We start from the raw sequence: 22,706 nt of genomic DNA on the forward strand, positions 1-22,706 counted from the left end.
GAGACAAACAAGCATTAACACCCTTGGATAGCCACCACCCACTCTCTTCAATCTCCATGTAACCCTTTCACAATTGTCTACCCCTCATTGCTATAATTTTCGTTAACCATGTCCTTCTATTTTCTGTATCCATATAAGTTTAGAACCATACCCCTTCTGAATATTAATTATTTTTATACACTAAGAAAGTTAGTTAAAATTATTAATTAATTTTAAGTAAAATATAAAATTATTTCTAAATTATCTTTCATCATGAATAGAAAAGAGTTGTAATTAAATGAGTGATATTTTAGGAATAATATCATTAAATAAAGATAAAATTAATTAAATTTCCTTATATTTAAGTATATAAAATAACCTTTTTGTTTATACATAGATCAAGAGGAAGTATTTATTAAAACTACTCTCTTGATCCCAAAATAGCTGATGTTTAAGGTTTTCACACATATATTAAAGAGTAATTTTACTAAAATGTCCTTCTTTTCTCTTAATTTTAATAAATATATTATTAAATATTTTAAGGGAGTACTATTTATTAAAAAATATAATTAAAATAAATATTTAAATATCTCATTAAAAAATAAAAAAACATTAATTAATTTATTTTAAAAAAAAGACTAAAAACTGTGATATTTTAGGACGGAGGGGATAGAGCTTAGAGCGAGTATTGAAGGAGTGGTGTCAATGACAAATAACATAAAGTCATAAACTATTTCAAAAGACACTGAGCAGCGTGATTTCTATTACTAGTTGATTAGTTATAGTACTATATTTCAATCAGAACAATTTATGCCTTAAATATTGTGCTTAATTTTTGTGTGTAGACATTGTTTTAGTTTTGGACATATATTCGCTAGGTCAGGGCCAGACTTAGCAGAGACAGTGGTGGAGAGTTTGATGGGGTTTTCATCAATTGTTTGACCAAACATTTATCAACATGAGGAGCCACCCGGAGATTTATTTGGGAAAATAAGCATTCAACAGTTGTAAATATGAATAAATTTAGTTTTAATCTCTTGAATATTTTTATTAGTATCAATCTTAGTATTTTTTTTTTAAAAACATTCTGTCAGTATAAACATGTCGCACTTCATATTACCCTATAATGACTGTTGGTGTGATATACGCACGCGCGTTTGTTTCCAAAAAAAGAAAAATACAGGCACGTTTGCTTAATTAAAAAAACACTTACTTAAATAAAATAAACAGTTTTTTTTTTTTACTTTTTGATATGTTTGTCTTAAAAAATTACTTATTTTAAAATTTTTTAAGTTTAAACAATCTGACCAGTAATAAATGAGTAATTAGACACATTATTACATCTGGTCTCGTATATAAAAAATAAATGAGTATTTTTTGTACTAATTGTAAAAAACATATACTTATTTTCAAATATATTAATTGTTAATTTTTTATATTCCTAAGTTATTACTTCTCATTCTCTAATTGTTAATTTTTTTTATATTCTTAATTTATTGCATCTGGTCCTGTATAAATATTATTGGACTAATGTTTGACTTATGTGATACGTGTCTAATTTTTTCACCCATTTCTTGCTGAATTTTTTTATTTTTAATCTTTTGGATTGGCTAATGCAAAATGTAAAAGGTGTAGGAAGCAATACTTTGGCACAGGAAACAAGAGCCCACTAGCCCATTGTTCCTTGACGCTACTAGGAGACCCTTCGTAGGAGCAGAATTGAATAAAGAATAACCGGTTACCGCATTCTGCACTCCTACTATTGCATCCTACATCTTTTATTGCATTCCAAAAAAATCCATTCTCAAATTCAAATTTTCATTTTGGATTAGATTTTTCAAAATACAACAAGAGATACAAAGATACAATAATGAGAGTGTAGGAAACAAATGATGGACTCCTTGTCTATGTTTTGCTTAGAACCACTAGAAAGAATTATGCTGGAAACAGGAAAAACATTTGAGTTATTTCCTATATTATAATTCACTAAAGATTAATTTTCTCAGGAAGTGGCATTGAGCTGAACAAGTTGCATTTGTCATCGTGGTAATTGGGAATAGTCAAGACCATATCTTCAACAGATAATAAATACAACCCTTCGCCCATGACCAGGGAACCCAGGGTCTGATTATCAGAATTGAAAGTCAAACAACATTATGCGATTAAATTTAATTAATCTCGATCTAATTAATTCGGAAAGGTCTCCTCTGAATTTATATAATATTATGTAAATAGTACTGCTCTGAATTTATATAAATAAAAATAATTAATTTCATAATGATTAAGAAAATGAATTAAAATTATTTAATTGTATTAATATCAAGTAAAATATAAGATTATTCTTAAAATATTTTTAAATAGAATTTGATATCATGATAAAAATAGAGTTCTTGAAAGATTAAATATCATTTTTAATTCATTATGTTTTAATGTTGTTTGATTCTGGTACATTAAGTTTTTAAAGTTTTATTTTAATTATTTTAAAAGTTTTTCATATTGTTTTTTTATGTTTTCAAAATTTTTATTTTAGTATGTTAAGTTTTAAAAGTTTTATTTTAGTCATTTATGATTTTAAATGTTTGATTTTGATTCTTTATGTTTTTGAAATTTTCATTTTGATCATTTATTCTAATTTACATTAATTAAAAAATGTTAATATTGTGTTAATTTACATTAAGTTTTAAAAGTTTTATTTTAATTATTTTAAAAGTTTTTCATTTTGTTCTTTTATGTTTTCAAATTTTTTATTTTAATATGTTAAGTTTTAAAAGTTTTATTTTAGTCATTTATAATTTTAAATGTTTGATTTTGATCTTTATGTTTTAGAAAATTTCATTTTAATCATTTATTCTAATTTACATTAATTAGCAAATGTTAATATTGTGTTAAATTTTGAAATTTAAACTAGTGACAATTAAAAATTAAAGTAACACTCAAAATCATCATCATAACATCAGATCTAACAATTATTATCATAGTCGAATATATGATGTATGTTGGTGGTGGATTGTGGTAGTTATGAAATTTGTACAAGATAATAGAGGTTGAAAAAATAAGTTTGGTGAATACATTTTAAAGATAACAACATTTTAGTAGTTATTATTTTAAATTAATTATTTTAAAAATTAACAAATACTAATATTGTAAACAAAATTAGAAGAAATAACTATAACGAAAAATTTCAAAAGCATGAATAATCAAAACCAAACTTTTAAAAATATAAAGAGTTTAAATGAAAATTTTAAAATTTAATATATTAAAATAAAACTTTAAAAAATATAAAAGATGAAGATAAAACATTAAGTTTTAAACTTCAATTTTGATCCTTTATATTTTTAACAGTTTTCATCTTAATATATATTTTTTATTTTCATTAAAATGTTAACTTTTATATTGTAAAATAATTAATTTTAACATAATAGCAGCAGTTCAAAACCGCTACCATTTTTAAATTAATTATGTTATCATAAATATATTAATTTAAACGTTGTAGGGGATTTCAGCCGCAACAATCTTTTGTGAGCCAAACAGCATTTAAAAATCCAACCCCACATCGCTGTATTTGCATCAATTAACCTAAAAAGTAAAAACCTTAACAAAATCAAATTAAATCAACCAGCCAAACCCCTTAATCAACATCATCCTCTTCCTGCAATATTTCCATTCTGAGATTTCCGAGATTAGATAGTAACACAGATTGATTGAGCAGCAAATAGGTAAAAAAAAATAATTAAAAATTAGTCAATAATATGTTACCCTCTTTCCTACTTTTTCTCAATCAACGCTACTCTGTAATTTAATTTTTTCACTTTGGGACTTTCTCTCTCCTTTTTGTTTCTCTCATTGTTGTTTTCCAAATCGTGTTTGCAAAGAAATGGTGTAACAGAGACATGAGAGAGTGGGGACAAGGGAGGATCGTGCGGTTTCGTAGTGGAAGAACTGTGACAGAGAACGGCGAGTGAAAGATGCAGTCAGTTTTTTTAAAGAAAGTGATAGTTAAAAACCGTCACTATATTAAATTAATTATTTTTAATTTAAGACTCTAACATTGTTAACGGGAAACTAATGTTATTAACAGAAAATTAAAAAAGCATTAAAATAAAACTTAAAAAAATAAAAAAACTAAAATTGAGTGTTTAAAATTTAATATACTAAAATAAAATAAGTGTAAAACTTAATGGACCAAAAATAATATTAAATTTATAATGTTTCATGATATTTTTTATACCAGAAAACAATTTTTTTAGTTCAAATAAAAAAATTCCACCTCTTCCAATAAGAATAATTTCGTGTGGCACCTAGATGAAAAAATTCCTGAAGAATAATACAATGTTATTTTTTAAATAATAAATCAAATACAAAAAATAAGCATGTTCAACTTCGTCAGATTTATGAAAAACTAAATACTTCTCTTACACTAAACACCTCTTAAATTAAATGTTTATTCAAAGACCAATTCTGCTTAATTCAAAAAATGACTGGAAGAAACTGCAAATTCTCGTTTGCATGTGAGAAAATGTGCCAAAGATGAAATGTTATAGAATTTTTTTTTTTTTTTATATTTAAGGCAATTGTTGTTTGACTGCATGTTTAAATTCTACTACAAATAATTATTGAATTAAATAAAAAATAAAATTAAAATAAATTATGATAAGTTGAGATATATTCTGTCCAATTTATATAAGAAATTAAAACTAAACTATATTTTAAATGGATAAAATGTTTTTTACTCAATACTATAATCTAATTATGAGCTTTTATTATTATTTTTATTTCATTATTCTATCACTCAAATTTTAAATATATTTAAAAAAATATAAAACTAATAAATTATTTATTAAATTTTGTATATTTTAATTCCTGGGAAAAATATAATTTTTTTAGTATTAACACATATGGAATTATCATTTTAAAAGTTTAATAATATATTATTTTTTTCTATATCATGTTATTGATATAAAATTGTTGTTTTTGAAATAATAATTAATTTTCGTACGATACACACAAAATATGTATATTTTTCTTTCAACTTAAAAATAAAACTAATATTTTTAGAATATCGATTAGAGAACTAAAAAAAATATTTATCACGTAACTTACAAAAGATCATAAAAAAAATCAATGAATAATATAATTTTTTATTTCTTAATAAAAATATTTTCATTTTAAATTATTTAACAAATAAGCTTAAGACCTATGAACATTTCTATTTTAGGGTACAGTTAACGTTTACCTAAAAAATAAAAACAACATTTGACGTTGATCCACTGGTTCCATGATCAGTTCCACTCGTTACATGGTACGAGGCTTTCAGTCAATTGTACGGACGAGCGTATATGAGAGTTACTTAAGCGGCCGTACAAAGAATTGCCGTGATATATTGCGCGTGACAATCAATAAGCACACCAAAAATATTGCGTGTAATAACAGGTTTTAATTATTTTTTTGGTGACAACAGGTTTTAATTATTTAACTTCATATTTTAATAAAAATAAAATTTGATTTTTAATATGTTATTAATATAATTGAACAATGTATTATCTTCCAGAAAGTAAGAAAAAAATTGACTTCTGTCAAAAAACAGAGAAAAAAAATTTTCCACACTACAAATCATACTTAGCACAATGCAAATCGTTACTGTAATTATAACAATTATTATATATATATATATATATACATATATATATATATATAGATCAAATTACATTATTGTAATTTTAACAATTATTATATCATTCTATAAATTTTAATTAAATAATATTTTTTTTAAAATTTATGATTAAATTTTAAATATTTTTCACATAAATTACATATATAAAATTTTATATTAATCTAAAATAATTTATTATCTTGAGTTCATCGAGACAAAAAGATTTTAATTAATTTTGAGTTTAACAAAAAGATAAATAAAATCTCAAAAAAAGTTATTTTCATCCAAAATTAAATTTAAAAATTATCTCATCCATTCAACCTTAATTTTAACGTATTAAATGATCGTTTCCATATATATTTTGAATAAACAAAGGTCAAATAAAGAGAATTAAAATGATTAGTGTGTTGCTTTGAGCTGAAAAATAAAAATAGGAAGTAAAATATTTAACTGAACCAACTTTATTTCCCCTTTTAAATAATGTGTGCGAAATGGATGGATGATATTGTAATTTATAAAGCATGAATGGATTCTATCATTGATCGACCAGCTGTCATTAGGTCCCAGTGTAGCCACAAACACATTCCAGCCCACATTTTTTAATGTGGATTTCAGTTCAGGGCTTGCTGATTCTGAGTACAAGTAAGGGAGTAACGTCTTTCTTGATTCTTCCTTATCGTTTTATCATTTACTGCATATGGGGGATACTGAATATTTGAGAAATTTATAAAAGGACACCAAAGTGACCACTAAAGTATAGGTTTATTTTTACAAAAGAAATAACAATAATGTACTAGTACCTTTCATTACCAATTACCAGCTAATGGAAGTTGACACTTTCGAAGGGGACTTGGTCAAAATATTAATGGGCCCAAAGCTGTTGAGAAGCCTCATCTCAGAAATTGTGAAGTTATGGCAAATATGAGCTGGATTTGAACTGGGATGCAGTTAGACTTGTCCGCAGTAGGGATAACTACTGAAAAAAAAAAAAAATCAAAAAAATAAGGGTAAGGGTAAGAAGACAATTATGATGCCATGGCTAGGGAAGTTCCACTTTGGGAAGGTTCGATGTTTATACTACCCTTAGTTATTATTATTAGATTGTTTGTTGCACTATAGTACTGCCCTCTGATAATGAGTGATCCAAGAAGGATAATTTACACATGGGTTTTTTTAAATTTTTTCCCCCTTGTTTGCAATTTGCATCATCATTATTATTGCCATTCATGTGCTCTCTACACAAGCCATGTAGCCTTTGCATATTGCATGCAATAATTCTAGTGATATTTACATTATGGATCTTACTAATAAGTGTCTTAAAGAATTTTGATTAAAAAATATTTATTACTTTAAATTTATTAATCAATATTCTTGGGACACACTAGTTAGCATTGCCTTCCATTATTTACGACCCCCTTTCTTTGGCTTTAGGCTCCTAATGGTTGCTTCCTAGTGTTTTAATAATTAGTATGGATCACCAACCCCTCTCCCCGAAAATAACAATAAAAATAAAAACCTCATCAATACTAGCTAGGAAGCTTCGTTAATTCTACTTTCCATGTTGGAACAGACAATTTCAGTTTGGTTGATTAATATTATTTTTAACCAAACATTGACCATTTGGTTTCTCGTATCAAATTTTAATATGAATTGACGGGTGGCTCAACTTAATTTGATGGCTGGTACATACAAATAAAATAACCAAACTTAAAATCTAAGCATATGATGGAGCGCACTGGTAGAGCACCAAACGCACCACTCGAAATTAAGTTTCCATTTGATTGTAATACATGATCTTATCTTGATTCATAGAAACGTACAATAGCACGCAAGAAAACACAAAAACAAAGGCATAAGTAACCATGTCACTTATTGTTCGATATATATGTATATATAATATAATGACTTTATTAGAAGAAGTTAAATTTATTAATATATTATTTTAATGATTTCTTAATATTTAATTTGAAGGACATTAATTTCTACCTACAAGCTTAAAAAAATATTGCTTTGCATCTAACTTTCTATAAGTTAAAAAAGCACTTTGCTTACACCTAAAGAGTCAAATGCTATGCTGAATATTATCTCAATGTTTGGATTAATAGAAATGGTTGATTGTTATTGTTTGAATTATTTAAAATAAGATGAAATAAAATATACGAAATTTATTTCATTATTTCATATAATTATTTTAACAATTTTAAAGTATAAGATAAAATTATTTTGTTATTTGTTAAAAATATTATTATTTTATGCACATTTTATGTAATAAAATACATACTTCATTTAATAAAATCTTCAAATAACGTTATAATATATTTAAGATTTAAACTCAAATATATAAGAAAAAAAATTAAACTCAAAATATTAATTAAATTAATATAATTCTATAACAATTGATCCACCTCACCTTGTATTCCATCAATAATTAAATAATACAGATTAGCCTACCTCTATATCTTTTCTTTCGCAATATAAAAGGCCTCCAAGCCAATCAGTACGTCGTTCGTAGTACTTCTTTTATTTGACCATCATCACGTGCACCTTTTATTTTAAGAGGTATTATTAAGAATCATTGTCCATATTGTGAACAATATTCATTTGTTGCCTAGATGGATCGTCAAACAATTACAATATTTTTTAGGTAAAAAGGAATAAAGGATAGACATTTATTAAATTTTATCACATAAAGTTTCAAATTCAAACGAGGTTAATTTTTAAAAATCTGAAATATTAATACTTAAATAGACTTTCGTTTCTATTAATTATTAAACGAAATCGGTCATTACTTGACTAACACGTGTTCACTAACAATTTAACGCACACGATAGTTTTTAATTTACTCATTATTAATGTTAAAATTAATCATTTTTTAATTTTTCTATTTTGTGTATTTTTTTGGTTTATGTATAATTTTAGTTTTTACAGTATTTAATTAATTAGGTCTCTTAAATTAATTTGGTCCTCCACACCAAAAAAAAAAAATAATAATAATTTGGTCCTTTCGTAAGTTTACTTTTATTTAAAATCTTTATTTTTCATTTTCCATTTTTTTGACAATTTTTCATTTTCCATTTAAAACTATCTATATAAAAAAAAAATACAGGTGGGATATAGATAGAAGTGCATGTGCACGTGCAGACATATATGTAATTGTAACTTCACATATATGTAATTATATACCAATATACTACAAAGCACACGGATTTGAATGTTTCAAAATATAAAAGTATCAATTCAATTAAAAGTATCAAGCTATTTTAAAAAGCTAAAAAAAATCAAGAACTTCATAATTTATTAAAAATGTCTAAATATTTTATAATAATCAATCTATTTTTTTTAATAATAGTAGTTATCACTTTAAGCTTCTCCTTCTGAATACATAGTAGCAGTACTTTCCATGCACACGTGCTCACATGCCTATGCAAATCCTGGCCGTGTAAATTCTTAAAAAGGAGAGAAGGAAGGATTGTGAATGTGATTGCATGTGGATACATAAATTCCTAGTCAACTGCCCTATGCCCCAAAAGATTTTTACAGTCTCTCTACTGATGCAGTTATGCTAAAAGCTAATTTACCTTTTCAGTTGTATTAATTAAATATTAAATAATTTGAATTATATTTAATGTTATAAATATTTATATGTTTTAATTTATTTATTATGATATATATTAAAAATATCATCTCAAAACAAAAGGAATCAATAAAAATGATCTTAATTAATTAAAAATATAATTTTACTTTTATATTTCTAAAAAGATCATTTCATAACCCACGAAAGTTGTGTATATAAACATAAAAAAGAAAGATAAGAAAGGGAAATAAATAATAAATGTAATAGATAATGTGGTTGAAAAAGAAGAAATAATAAAAATACAAACAAGGTATAAAAGTTAAAATGTAAAAGATTAAGATTAAGATTATTTTTATTTTTATTTTTTTTCGTGCATGGATAAAAATTAAAGAATACTGGTAAAGCTCGAGTGAGTGAGAGAAAAAATGAGTGATAGTTGGTGATATTTTTTTCTCTAGGATGAGGTTTTGGGATATAAAAGAAAGGAAAAGAAAAGAAGATTGAAGCATAATATTTTAAGTGTTTTTAATGATATTCTCAAGTTAGAATTAAAACTTTCACTTTACTAACCTGCACTATAAAGATGAATGTTTTAATTAAAATAATAATAAAACATATAAAATATATAGAAAGTTAAGAAACAAAGACTACTAGGTCATTTCAACATGCAATCTGCATAAAATAATGGTAATACAATTCTATTTGCTTTGATCCATTGTTTTTAAAGTGTACAATTGCAAGTTTGAAACCTTGAAATTTAAACTCACCACACCAAATGGACACATAAAAGGAAAATATGGGCACTAGGATATATACCAAATACAATCTAGTACTGTACTGTCTATGTTCAGAACAGCATACTTCTTTTTTGCGTTCGACCTATGAATCATGTTTATGAATGCTGAATAAAATCCAAATTCTAGGAGAATCACTTATACTCCTAAAATGAAGCAGCATCCTTTACTAACCAATAAAAAAAACCAATATATATATATATATATATATATTTATATATATAATATTTGAATTCTTCCTCTAAATTGGGATATTATAACAGTGGTCATAGACAGAGAAAGAAAGAGATGCATTGCATAGTACTCCTATACAGAGGAAATAGACGTGCATCCTGTTTTGTTAAAAGGGTACACAGTGCTTCGCTGTCTAGCATGTGAAGGGGGTGTGGCTTTCTCTCTCTCCCTATAATCCACACAACTGGCACTTACTCATTGGCATAGAAAGGGAGAGTGAGTGAGGACAAAACTAGTCTAGGATTTGAGTTTGATTCTCTTTTGGTCTTTTCCACCTCCTATCCACTCTTGTTATTATTTCTATACAACTTGGTTTGGTCATTGGTGTGTGGACATTGCACCCCAAAACCAAAACCAAAACCACATTGTCATTAAGCCATACCGTTAAAACTTAAAAGGGTGTGTTTTGAGTTTCACAATTTGTTCCCTTCTTTTCATCCTTTTACCACTCTTTCATCATAAATTGGAGTCGCCTATAGTTTCTTATATACTACAAAATATAGAAGAAGAAAAAAAAAAGAAAGGAAGATGAATACATTTAGTTCCGAAATATGCAGTAGTGGGTGTGAGTCTGGTTGGACTCTATACCTGGAGAATTCTTTCCTTAACCAGAATGCTGCTGCTTCACATAGAGGTGGAACTGAGGGGTTTTATGAGGAGGAACACAAAGACAAAAGATTCAAAGGTGAGGAGGAGGACTTGTCCATGGTATCTGATGCTTCTTCTGGACCTCCACATTTCCCAGATTATGATGAGGCTTACTTCAATGAAGAAGTCAATGGTTGCTTTTATTCAGCTTCCAACAAGGCAGTGAAGCTGGCCAAGAGTGGTGCAAAGAAGCAGAAAGTTAAAGAAAATCAACAACACCTTCAAGATCAGCAGCATCTGCCTTCTTTTCTTCATGACACTGCTAGCTCTCCTGTCGTTGACTTTTCCACTGTAAGTTTGAGGCTTGCATGCTATTTCATTATTTTTAGTACTATTTTACCATATATGATGGTCTGCTTGCTTGCTTGCATTGTGTTTGTTACTCTATGTTTATTTTTTGACAAATTTTCAGAACAGTGTTAATGAGGCCAACCAACAAACTTCCATAGGGAGTATGCTAGATTATTCACAAGGTTTTTCTGCAACTTATTTTGAGGTACTTTGATTCATTCTCTTATTTAACACTTCTTTAGAAGAGGCAAATAGTTAGAACCATTTTGTATTCTGGCAGGGAAGACCATCATTCCAAGGAGAACACTTTGGTTTCTTACAATCAGGAAATGAGCTTCAAGGCAACAAGTAAGTTTCTTCTTATGTGTAGGGGAAGAAAACAGAATTCTAATTTTTGGTTGTGATTGTGATCATATTTATTTATTTGCATTCTTTGTTTAGCAGATGGTATGGAGGGAAAGGGATGGGGATAAGGTGAAGATATATCAGTTTTTGCTAAGGATGGAGAATCATGGCGTTGAAGGAATTTAGTATTGAAAGGAACCCTGTACCTTTCTCTTCATTTCTCTTGTTAATGTAGTGGGAAACAACCTGAAAAGGCAAGTTAGATTTTTTATTATATTTTTTGCTGTAGAAATTTTTAATTTTCTTGTCAATGAATGATGATTACAAGGTAGTAGATCAGTTAGGCAGGCTCTGTGTATGTGTAAGCATGCTCTCCTCTTGTTTTCCATGAAGCCTCACTCTCAATATAAATGCAGTACTAACATTCAATCTCTTTAAAATTGAAATAATATTTAATTGCTACTCCATCGCTTTTAAAATGAAATACTATAATTAACCTAGCCTTATTTTTCGTTGGCTGTATAAAATTAGCACTTTAATAAATACAACTTTTCCACTTTAAGAGCTTCCAAGTTGAGTAACATGCTAAGAGCAGATCTTGTACATGTGTCTACATTCAATTTAAGGTGAAGGAAGAGTACTCTAATCTTTAATTTAATTTAAAATACAAAATCTTAATTCTTTTAAATTCAATAGTAAACACGTTTATTTTAATAACAAATTTACATGAAAAAAAATATTTAATCAAGAAAGAAGTCAGGAATAAACTAAGATATGCGCTTGATAATCCAATGGGATAATTTATTGGGTAAGTAGTAAAGCCAAAATAAAAAATAATTGCTGCCGACTTAATATATCAAAGCTCGTTTGACAGATAATTCAGATAAAGGTGTTACGTGATTCTTTTCTAAGTTAGGTAGGATCACTTTGATCATTTACAATTGATTATGTAGAATCTTTATATTATTAGTTCTAGTAGCCATGATACAATAAATTAAGGGGAAGAAAAAGGTTTTAATCGTTAAAAGGGACAGTGCCTTTAAGAGTGTTAGGGGGAGTCAAGACAAGACAAGGGTCCATTATTTTTCTTGGTTCAAGTGCTTTCAGAATTAAGGCTTATTAACCCACTTCCAGAAAGGAGAAAGATGGTAAGTAGTGTTATGAGGGATGGGCAATGAGGACCTTGTACTAAGATGAGGAGGAAATGTCAAAGTTGATGTTGGAATATTTGATATGCATCTCTTTTAAAATCTCTTTTAAGCACTGGAGATCCTGCCTGTGTAATCTTCCTGACCCAAAGAAACATGCCCCATTTTGTTTAGTTTGTCAACTTTATCTCTTTTGGAAGGATCCCCTTTTTTAAAATATGAATATGTAATGTTCGTTTTTGTGGGTTTGTTCTCTCCAACTCTGTCTGCTTGGAAGCTGTCATAGGATTTGATGTCATCCACAATCCTGCCTTTGATTTTTTTTATTCCTTTACTTATTCCTAGTCAGATCCTGTTAAAATAAAGAAAAATAATCTTGCACGAGTCCAGATAGGTTGAAAAAGCTAAAGAAAAAGATGCCTATTGAGAATTTAGGATGACAAAAATCATAATCTCAGCCCACATGCTCTCTCGTATAATTGAGTTATTATATTTGTACTCAATCAAATTTTTCGACAGATTAATTATAGACAAAATGGATACTTTATACTATCCGTAATATAGTGATCTAAAAACTTTTCGTTTCTCTCATTTCTATTTCTTTTATCTTCCTATCTATCTCATCATTTCTTATCACATTCATTTTTTTCTCTTTATCTTTTTTCTTTCGACTCATATGGTATAAAAGTAAGATGTGATCTTAGAATTTGCCTATATAATTTTGAAGTTAGGCAATGGGAATCTTGGCAACTAAAAAGTACTAAAATAATTAAAAAGGTTAACTTGCAGATGAATCAAACAAACAAACTTATAGTGAGAGAAAATAATATAAAAATGATGAGCCCAGGTGCATTCCATCTGAAATCTAAATGGATAAGAATGTAAAAGGGTGTGTGAGAAACACTTCTGCTCTTCCAACCACCGCCCAAATCAAACCAGGTTATAAGAGAGTAGGGAAGGTGCTTTGTTGCTTCCAACAAGTTTATTGTCTCATCTTTATATTTTTGTGGCCATTGCCAATTTAGTATGGATGTTTGATGTTTCTATCTCTTGGGACAACTTCTGCACTCATGCGGGTTGCAAGCTCTATGCCAAGGACAGGAGCAATTATTGTATATATATCCTTCGAAACTACATGATTATGACCAATTCTTAAAGTGACATATAATTGAGTTTTTTAATTTTAAAAAATTAATAAAATTAAAAACATTAGTGTATTATTGCCATTGGTTCCGTAATGGCTCCACAAAAATCAATTTTACATCATGAAAATCTCCAAGTTACAAAAGAGTTGTGGTTCCTTTCATGTGGAAAATAATTAATTTTCTTTCACAACCATGAATCAAACACACTAGTGGTAGTAGTATCAGGATATATACTTCCGTTCTTAATTCTAAAACATTTTCAACTAATTTATCTCTCTTAAAAAAAAGTAGTTAATCACATTAAATAGGTAAATTATTTATATTATTCTAAAATTACTCTTTTCTTATTTCTATATTCATTTAATTATTTTTCTATTAATATTTAAAAAGAAAATAATTAAGCAAGAATATGTAAAAAAATAATTAATACATTTAGAAATTAAAAAAAAGCTTAATTTTTTTTATAAATCATATAATTAAGGATAAAGATTAATAATTTCCCCGATCGAGGACATGAATGTGTTAAACAGTATAACGGGCAGTGAGTAACTCATTACGTCACTGCAAAATTCCACGACATCGTAGGAAGCAAAGTGTTTACTTTAGTTACTACTCTATTTTCTGATGCAGTAAAGGTAAAATGCAATTTCACTTGACACGGTATAATGTAATGGCTTTTATGCCCATGGAAGAGCAATATTCTTCCTTCACCTTTAGTCAAAACCCACACACTTCAAATCCTAAAGGAATTTTGTTTTCTTTCAAGTGTAGACTTTTATTTTGGAAACTCCTACTTAATTTCAACTGTTCAATCTTGGACTTCACATGTGGGATACTGGATTCTCTGATACAACTCGTGGGCAAGATTAAGAAAACCAAATTGTACCATTGGATAACTACGTGTGACTGATAATGAAATTTGATCCTTCATAATGTTAATACAAACAAAACCTTGATGAGAGATACATATATATACAGGTACAAACTGCCAGATATTTGACTCAAAATATCTACTTTGAGGGCCATTGATAAAGGAAATTCAATCTTAAAACAGGCTTCATATAGTTGTTTTTATTCCCAAAGTATAAGATGGGCTCTTCCAATTAAACTGATACAAAGTTATGGGCAGGATATGCAAACCACTAGTTACATAATGAGCTGGTGACTATGCAAGTTACAATGTCAATTACCACAATGCTACTATAGAAGTTCTCACACTATTTATCTTTTAGATGACCTTATTAGGTTTGGGAGCTAAGATTTAAGAATGATAATGAAATTTGGCTTTAAATCACCAATTGTGAGTAAAGAATGCAGGTGGTGATTGGTGAACCTAAAAGTAATGTTTGACCACACTACCAAATCATTCGGCAGCTCAGTCACATAGATCCTTGGTATTTTTTTTTTTAAGGGATGACTTTCAGACCTTAACTTGCCAATAATATTTTATTTTCATGTCCTTTGAACAAGTCATGGCAATGCAGTGAAATGCTTATCTTATTGTGCAACAAACCATTGCCCTCAGTATCTATCAAATTTCGGTGACCCATCTTACAAGAAAGAAACTGTCACCATATACAAATACCCCAAGAGAGAGAAAAAAAAATCTAAAAGAGAAAGAAAGAAGAAACCACATAAGGCTGGAAATGTTGGAGCAAATGGAGAATGTGATGCCAATCAATGTCAAAAAGAGAAAGATAGTTATTGTGGTACAATATACTATTGAAGAATGTGATGCCAACCAATGTCAAATTAAATTTATTAACTCAATCACTTGAAATGCTTGTACTTGGAGGATTTCAAGGACAAAGGAAATCACAATCTACAGGGTGCCTATGTACATCTCTAATGTACAATTCCATAGGTAAAGCTACAGTGTACAGAAGCAAATTCAATGTCATCTGAGCACCGACTGAAAAGTAAAACAATTAAGAAAACCTTTCACTTGTTTTTTTGAAGCCAATCAAGGATACCCTTTTCTGTATCTGAAAGCTTCCCTTCCTCTCCCATCAATTCAAAGTAATCCTAGTAGTTGCGCTTGTAATAACTCTCCAACCTCTTCTCAACAATGTGATATAAAACTACTTAGAAAAACATAAGGGCACATCTTATGCTCATTCATGCAGACACTAAAGACAAATGTTGAATGTGGTTGACTAGAAAATAATATTCCTCAGATGACAAAGTATCAATAATTCATTGACTCATATACTTCCACATTAAAAAAAAACGTTAATGCATCTTATACTCACCTCTAACATTTAACTGCACAGGCGGGAAATTCAGCTAGTGATTTGCTGACCTCTTTGTCATTTTTCTCCTTGTTTTCCTATGATTTCTTCTGATAACAATTTCATTACAATATTTTTCCTTAATGTTAGCAAAGACCAATACAACTAATTGTTATAACACAAGACAAAAGAAAAGTGAAGAGAGAATGTGTATGCTTTTAAGAAGCTGAGTCCTAGAGTCAGGTTCAGGTACTTGGGTGGTCGCGATTACCGTGGATAAGAGAAGTCCTCTTCTTCCAAGTTCCACATTGGTGCTTAAGGTTGGTGTGGTTTTTTTGGTTGCTACTCTTCCTTGTGTTCTGGGAACTGCTTGCAAATTAGAAGCATACTAGTTTACTGTAACAGTTAGTGCCATCAATATGCTTTGCCCTATTGAACTCAACTGATATTTTTCATCTGTCTCTTGTTTAGCAACAACCAAGAGTTATCCCGAATGGATAATGAGATGAGGCAGAACAAGACACATGGACTATATAACTGCTTAGGACTACATTATGCAAACGCATTTCTTTCTTCACTAGAAAAAGTTCTCATTTTATTTTTGAGCTAAGTTAGCTCTGAATAATTTGTAAAAAAAATGGTTTTTGATAGCTCATTAGTATAGATTGGTTCATGCATCATCCTGTCGTGGGATAATATATAAAACGTTTTTCAATACAGGAAAGAAGAAATAAATTTGAATTTAATTTTGATATAATAATGTCATTACAATTAATTAGAAAGATCTTATATATAATTTTTTGAAATAATTATTATAAATGTCAATAATTTTTAATTATTTGATAATATGTAATTGAATAATAGTATAAAAAAAACTTGTTGACTAAACTCACCGCTATTTAGGATCGAATCGTCGTAAAAAATTGAAATTTATCTACAATTGAATTTCTTATGAAACTTCAGTGTTGAACGAATAATAATAATAATAATAATAATAATAATAATAATAATAATAATAATAATAATAATAATAATAATAATAATAATAATAATAATAATAAGTTAAGAATATTATAAATAAACAGCAGACAGACTCATTATCCCATTTTGGAAAACTAACCATGATCCATAATAGCTTTTTCTATTATATTTTCTTATTTTTTTAACACACTAATTTTTATAAAGGTTTTTTTTTTTTAAATTTTTTAATGGACCCACAAAATTAAAATGTTAAGCCACAAAAAAACTATATTGAAGATTATTGATGTTTGTTTTTTTTATAGATTTTTTTAAGGGACCATTTTACTCAATTTTTTTCATTTTAAAGTTAAAATTAAAAATAATACTTTAAAAACTAGTTACATTTATTAGCAAAGTTTGATATAATTAGTCGATAACTGAATTTTTAAATATATTGATTAGGACTTAATTGTTGGTTGTATGTATAATTTTTTTTTATCAAGACGAATCACGATCAACCAATTTGAAGGGTGATTCCTTGAGTAATTAGTTTATTCGATTTTGTAAATAGGGACTGTATCCTAATTTGGATTAGGGTTTGTAGCTAAAACATGATACTCCCAACTATCATCGCGTAGCCCAGCCCAATAGTAAATGCACATGTATATTCTTGTAGCTAAAAGCCCAAAATCTTGGTATTAGACAAGATTATTACAAAAGGTTAAGAGATTATGTATGTATTTGGATATTTGGATTTGTATCATTAGAATTTGATTTCGATCAATGTAATTTTGTAAAATTGATGATTTTTGTTTAAAGGGTATTGAAATTTTAAAAAAAAATGTTATTCGAATATTTTGTATCAAAATTGACTTTAAATATGTAATTACCAAAATATATTTTAATGTCTCTGTATAATTTTTTATTATTACACTTACGATATATACTGTAACAGAATTAAGAGTATATAGATTACTAGTAATTTGTTCACTTCATGTTAATTATTAAATTTAAAAATATACAGTATTTTATCTTTTGAAATAGAAATCATAACTCAAAAAAGTTATTAAAATTGGGAGAAAATATATTGGAATATATTAGAAAGAAATTGTTACTGACTTCCCGTAGTTGTCTTGTAGTGAAAAAATTTCTAGCACCTACATAGAAAACTAACTTTCAAATCAAATTACATTTATATTTGGAACACAATTTGGTGGGCAGCTAGTCCACCATATACCAAAAAACGGTAACCAAATACAAGAATATGCAAGCAGCAATGCCTCCAAAAATAGTCCCGAGGAACTGAGGCATCCCTGTATCAAATAGCTTAATATGAATATTCATGGCAAATACACCAGTCACACAAATTAAGGCATTCAAAAGCACACTTGCTGTGCAAAGCTTCACTCCCACTTGCAGGAGACGGTTTTGTTTCTCAATCCAGGGCAATGATTATGTAGTCCTCCCACTCCTCTGTGTCATCCACGTACTCTCTCAGCTTCAACAGGACAACCAAACACCAAACAAAGTATTAGCAATAAGACTACCAGTGGTTATACCCGAAGTTGCAAATAAAGAATCCATGCTGGTTATGCCAGGCGACACATTGAAAGAGCTTAGAATTATTCTCTTGCCACAGTTGGATTTATCAATTGATAGACACAGTGAATACTCTCAATTAGAAAAGGTAATGATCTCCACAACCTTTAATTCTTTATAGTTTATATCCGTTATAATAAATTATATCTAACAGAGAAGTAAAGTAAAACAAAATATATATTTATTGTTTCTGAAACTTGAGCATGTCTGGCCTACCTACACTGAGGAATCAACAGACTGAAATTTGCTGTGAGTCAGACCATAACATGACAGTTGCCAAAAGTGCTATCGTGGCAGTTTCAACCCGAAGACGATGAGGTCCAAGACTAACAGCTGTAGCACCTGCTTCCATCATCATACTCACTTCTTTCTCAGTGAAATCTGGAGAACCCATGGCAACATAAACTAGCGTTAGTTTGACTTTAAGCAGAAAATAGGTATGTTATTTTGCAATCACATGAGGTAACACGTTTTCATTTTACCCTGATAAAGAAAGGGAGAATTAAACTCAGCCAACCTCAACTTATTATCTTATCAATTGACATGCCCATTCATGTCCAGACATTTGCTGAAACGAAATGGTGAAATTGAACTTCAATAAACATATACTAACCTCCTTCTGGTCCAATTATGATTAAGCCACTAGTTTCCTTTTCCAACGATGCCAATGCACTAAGAACAGGAGTTGCCTTCGCAGTTGCAACAAGAGATAGCTTTGATTGCGCAATCTAAGGGACAGAAAATAGACCAAAGTTATCAGCATAATAAGTTTATTAATGTCATTATGTAGCCATGTATATCAATTAAATTGCTAATAACACTGGGAATGGGATCAAATCCCTTGTTTAACTCTGAAGAATTTCCAGGAAAGTAAGCATATACAACAGTATGGACATCAAGAATTACAAAATATCACTGATTAATAAGATGGGGGTTATCACAATGTCCTGATTAAAATTTTTCTCAAATAACTGAAATTCATGCCCAAAGTTCTGGTTAGGTAGTAAGAAATGGAGAACTCACAAGGTGCAAAAGGTCATCAATCTCTATAGGATGTTTCAAGACCATTTCATGCAGTCGTTGACCTGCAAAAAAACCCAACAACGTAATGTTCACTGACCAAAAGCAAAATAGATTGCCATTTAGACCCAACTTTAAAATTTACTTCAGTCTGAATAGCCCAAAGAAAATTCTGATGGGAGTAAAATAAATGTTTGACCCCAAATGCAAGTAAAAATATAGTTACTTTGTTTGGATGCTGCTAAAATGACACGTTTCAATCTGTCCACCCGATTTTCTGAGATTGACGGAGAATGTTCAGTCAATAGAGGAGTAACACTATTGGCTCCAAATTCCTATTGTATTTAAACAAGAATAAGAAAAAAAAAACATAACAAATAGAAACTGTAAGTCTAACCAGATAAAATCTCAATATATTATTGAAACGTACTGTGCATTTCTCTACAAGCCAGTCAGCACGGCCACCCTTCAGAGTACCTAGACAGGTATGGTTCTCAATGAGTGAAAAAATTGGATGGAAGAAAATCAAGTGTTCAAAATACGCAACAGTTAATAAGTAGTTGCAGTTTGACAGAAAACTACACGAACTTACCAAAACCAGCAAATACATGCAATTGTGTATTTTGTGGAGGGATTGATATCAAATCATTCAATGCAACAAAATCAAGTCCAGTTCGATCAATGCTCTGTATGCATCCTTCTACCAGACTTCCTTTCCCATTGAAGAGCTGTACCCTTGAACAGCATGATTAGGATAATCAACAAAATCTTCAAAACTATAAAAGATTATTCAATTTGGAAAAAGAAATATCAAAACTCAAGGACAAGATAAATTGCCACAAATCACGAGCAAGGATCAACAAGAATTACCTATCATTGGTGGTTAACCTCAAAACTTTTGTCATATGCCAGAATTCATCACCTTGCACGCGTATAACACTACCCTGCATTATCCCAGGTAAAAATTAACAAACTAACAAAAACTATCTCAACCAAACCAAATAAAAAGGCACGCATAGTAACCGCAATGAAAATTAAATAAATGTCAGCAAGCCGTTAAAATGAACATTACAAGACAAGAATTAAGAACTTTCCTTAAACCCTAGTACCTCCATGAAGCTAAGTGCTGTCTAAAATTTACACCCAACACAACAAGGATAATGACAAACGAGGCGTTGTTAACTAAAACTGGTTCCAAATTGAAACTACATCGAACGAATTCATATGGAATTGCAGAGTAATATGCTTACGAAAGAGTTGTGAAAGGAGCAGAAAGAAAGAGGAAGAAAGTGCCTTGGAAGGAGGAAGAGTTTCGGAGTAGAAGCGGGGAAGGCCACCACGTGACTGGTCTCCATAATCGGAGGAGGAGGAAGAGAATGCCATTGCACGCACCGTCAGGTTTCGGAGCCATGAGCGACTCACGAAGCGAGGGATTACGCCTCCTAGGGTTTGCAACATTTCACTTCGCACCCAATTCGATTTCAATTTTGTTATCGTTCTTGTCTTCGTCAGAAACGGTTGCGTTGCAATTTCAGGGAGAGAAAGAATGGTCTTTTGTTTATGGCGGGAAAAACCCACCATGGCCCATTGGTTAGGCCCGTGTAAAAATCTAGTCCACAGTTCCTGTTAAAAACTTTTGGGCTTTCTTTGCACACAAAATTACAAGAACTTTTTTGTGTCGCCATTTTTTTTCCTTCTAATTATACGTTTTAATTTCAAGGGAGTATGTAAATTCTCTAAGAGGGAAATAGAGATGAGACTGTGTAGTTTGTATTATGCAAAAGCAACAATGTAACTTCATAAAGCTATTTAGTATGAATATTACATGAAGAATTCCTAGATTTTTTTTTTTATCTAAAGGGAGTACAATCAAAGAGAAACATGCAGATTTATAATAATTTATATTTACTACAAGAATCTTCGTTATTATAAGATCAAATAACTTACTTTATCGTCTATTGGTGTACAATATAAACAGAGCCTAGAACGATGGTAAATTTGTACCTTTCATTCTAAAATACATTCTTTACATTAGAGAATTCAATTTATTAATAAAAAAGAATTCAATTCCGTCTTATTTTATTCTCCTCTCCTTTAAACTATTTTATACCTTTATTGCATTTAACGGTGGAAATTGATTAATTTAATTATTCTGATCTTATATCCTAATTCGCCTTAAGCCTAATGTAAAGGCTTTTAAAAAGCCTGATAAAAAAAGGCTTTTAAGAATAAATCAATTAAGCAAACCAGGTGATGTCTAGCTTATAGAATAACTTTTATTATTATTATTAATTATAAATAATATGGTATGATTTAACAAAAAAAATTCAATTTATTATATCTTGACAAATATAAAAAATATTATAAACCATAAATATCAGTATTAAAAGGTTAGATACTTAACTAGTTAACTTATTCATATGTAATTCTCTATGGATTTAATGAAAATAAGTAACTCCATTTTTTTGTTGTTGAAATAAAGTATTCTCTAACTCAAGAATAAAAAAACAATTTTTTTAATGTATTTAGATTCATTTAAAGGACTTATTTCTCCTAAAAGATGTTATTTCATAGTTTATATATAATACCAATCCAAATTACATACTTGAAGGATACTTGTTAACCATATCATTAAGTATCCACATCATCATACACTGTGCTTGTGCAAATTCTACAACTACGAAGTGATACCAAGTTTTGTTTGGCAAAATCATGCCTGTGCAAGCTCCATATTATTCTGATTTCCTGCTATAGCTCTCTTTTTTGGGTTAGTTTACTGTTTTATTGTTTCTTTGTGTTGATCGTTGAAATCTTCATATAGTGTTTTGCCCTCTGTTTTGGCTGTGTGTTGTTTAAGAAGTGACAACCATCGTTGGATTAGACAAATTACGAGGAAAGTTGGTTTCGATCTTAATTCAAGTATTACTGTACCTTTGTGCCCGTATGTTCAATTTTCTAGACATTGACTTCCCCTTGAAGGTAAACATTAAAATTATGACGATACATAGCGCAAGTAATCCTAGGTTTCCAAGTCAAACCTAGTAGTAATCGGAATCAATTTCTTTTTCCAAATTGAGCAGCAAATACC

At 29.1% G+C, this 22,706-nt stretch overlaps 2 protein-coding genes across 7 annotated transcripts; one reads left to right on the plus strand and one right to left on the minus strand.

Annotated features, from left to right (window-relative positions):
* The first annotated feature begins 10,290 nt into the window (after window positions 1-10,290).
* Window positions 10,291-12,090, plus strand: LOC100776716 (protein SOB FIVE-LIKE 5). Of its 4 annotated transcripts, none has more exons than XM_041013288.1 (4): window positions 10,291-11,170; window positions 11,292-11,375; window positions 11,456-11,518; window positions 11,612-12,090. In XM_041013288.1, exons 1-3 carry the CDS (start codon window positions 10,760-10,762, stop codon window positions 11,501-11,503), a joined length of 543 nt encoding a protein of 180 aa, XP_040869222.1. In that variant the 5' UTR covers window positions 10,291-10,759; the 3' UTR covers window positions 11,504-11,518; window positions 11,612-12,090. The 4 variants fall into 4 exon arrangements, with proteins under 4 accessions (XP_040869222.1, XP_040869221.1, XP_003555301.3 ...); XM_041013287.1 differs by having other exon boundaries at window positions 10,292-11,170; window positions 11,615-12,088; XM_003555253.5 differs by having other exon boundaries at window positions 10,295-11,170; window positions 11,451-11,518; window positions 11,612-12,085.
* A 6,083-nt stretch (window positions 12,091-18,173) lies between these two features.
* LOC100777253 (ribosomal RNA small subunit methyltransferase E) lies at window positions 18,174-21,161 on the minus strand. Of its 3 annotated transcripts, none has more exons than XM_006605941.3 (9): window positions 20,912-21,161; window positions 20,489-20,562; window positions 20,211-20,353; window positions 20,049-20,095; window positions 19,845-19,953; window positions 19,622-19,683; window positions 19,212-19,326; window positions 18,815-18,979; window positions 18,174-18,497 (listed from the first exon to the last, which is right to left on the minus strand). In XM_006605941.3, exons 1-8 carry the CDS (start codon window positions 21,074-21,076, stop codon window positions 18,828-18,830), a joined length of 867 nt encoding a protein of 288 aa, XP_006606004.3. In that variant the 5' UTR covers window positions 21,077-21,161; the 3' UTR covers window positions 18,174-18,497; window positions 18,815-18,827. The 3 variants fall into 3 exon arrangements, with proteins under 3 accessions (XP_006606004.3, XP_040869223.1, XP_014627760.1); XM_041013289.1 differs by having other exon boundaries at window positions 18,819-18,979; window positions 20,912-21,153; XM_014772274.3 differs by having other exon boundaries at window positions 20,869-21,153.
* Window positions 21,162-22,706: the final 1,545 nt, after the last annotated feature.

This window comes from Glycine max, chromosome 20 (genome assembly GCF_000004515.6).
Source record: "Glycine max cultivar Williams 82 chromosome 20, Glycine_max_v4.0, whole genome shotgun sequence".
NCBI lineage: Eukaryota > Viridiplantae > Streptophyta > Magnoliopsida > Fabales > Fabaceae > Glycine > Glycine max.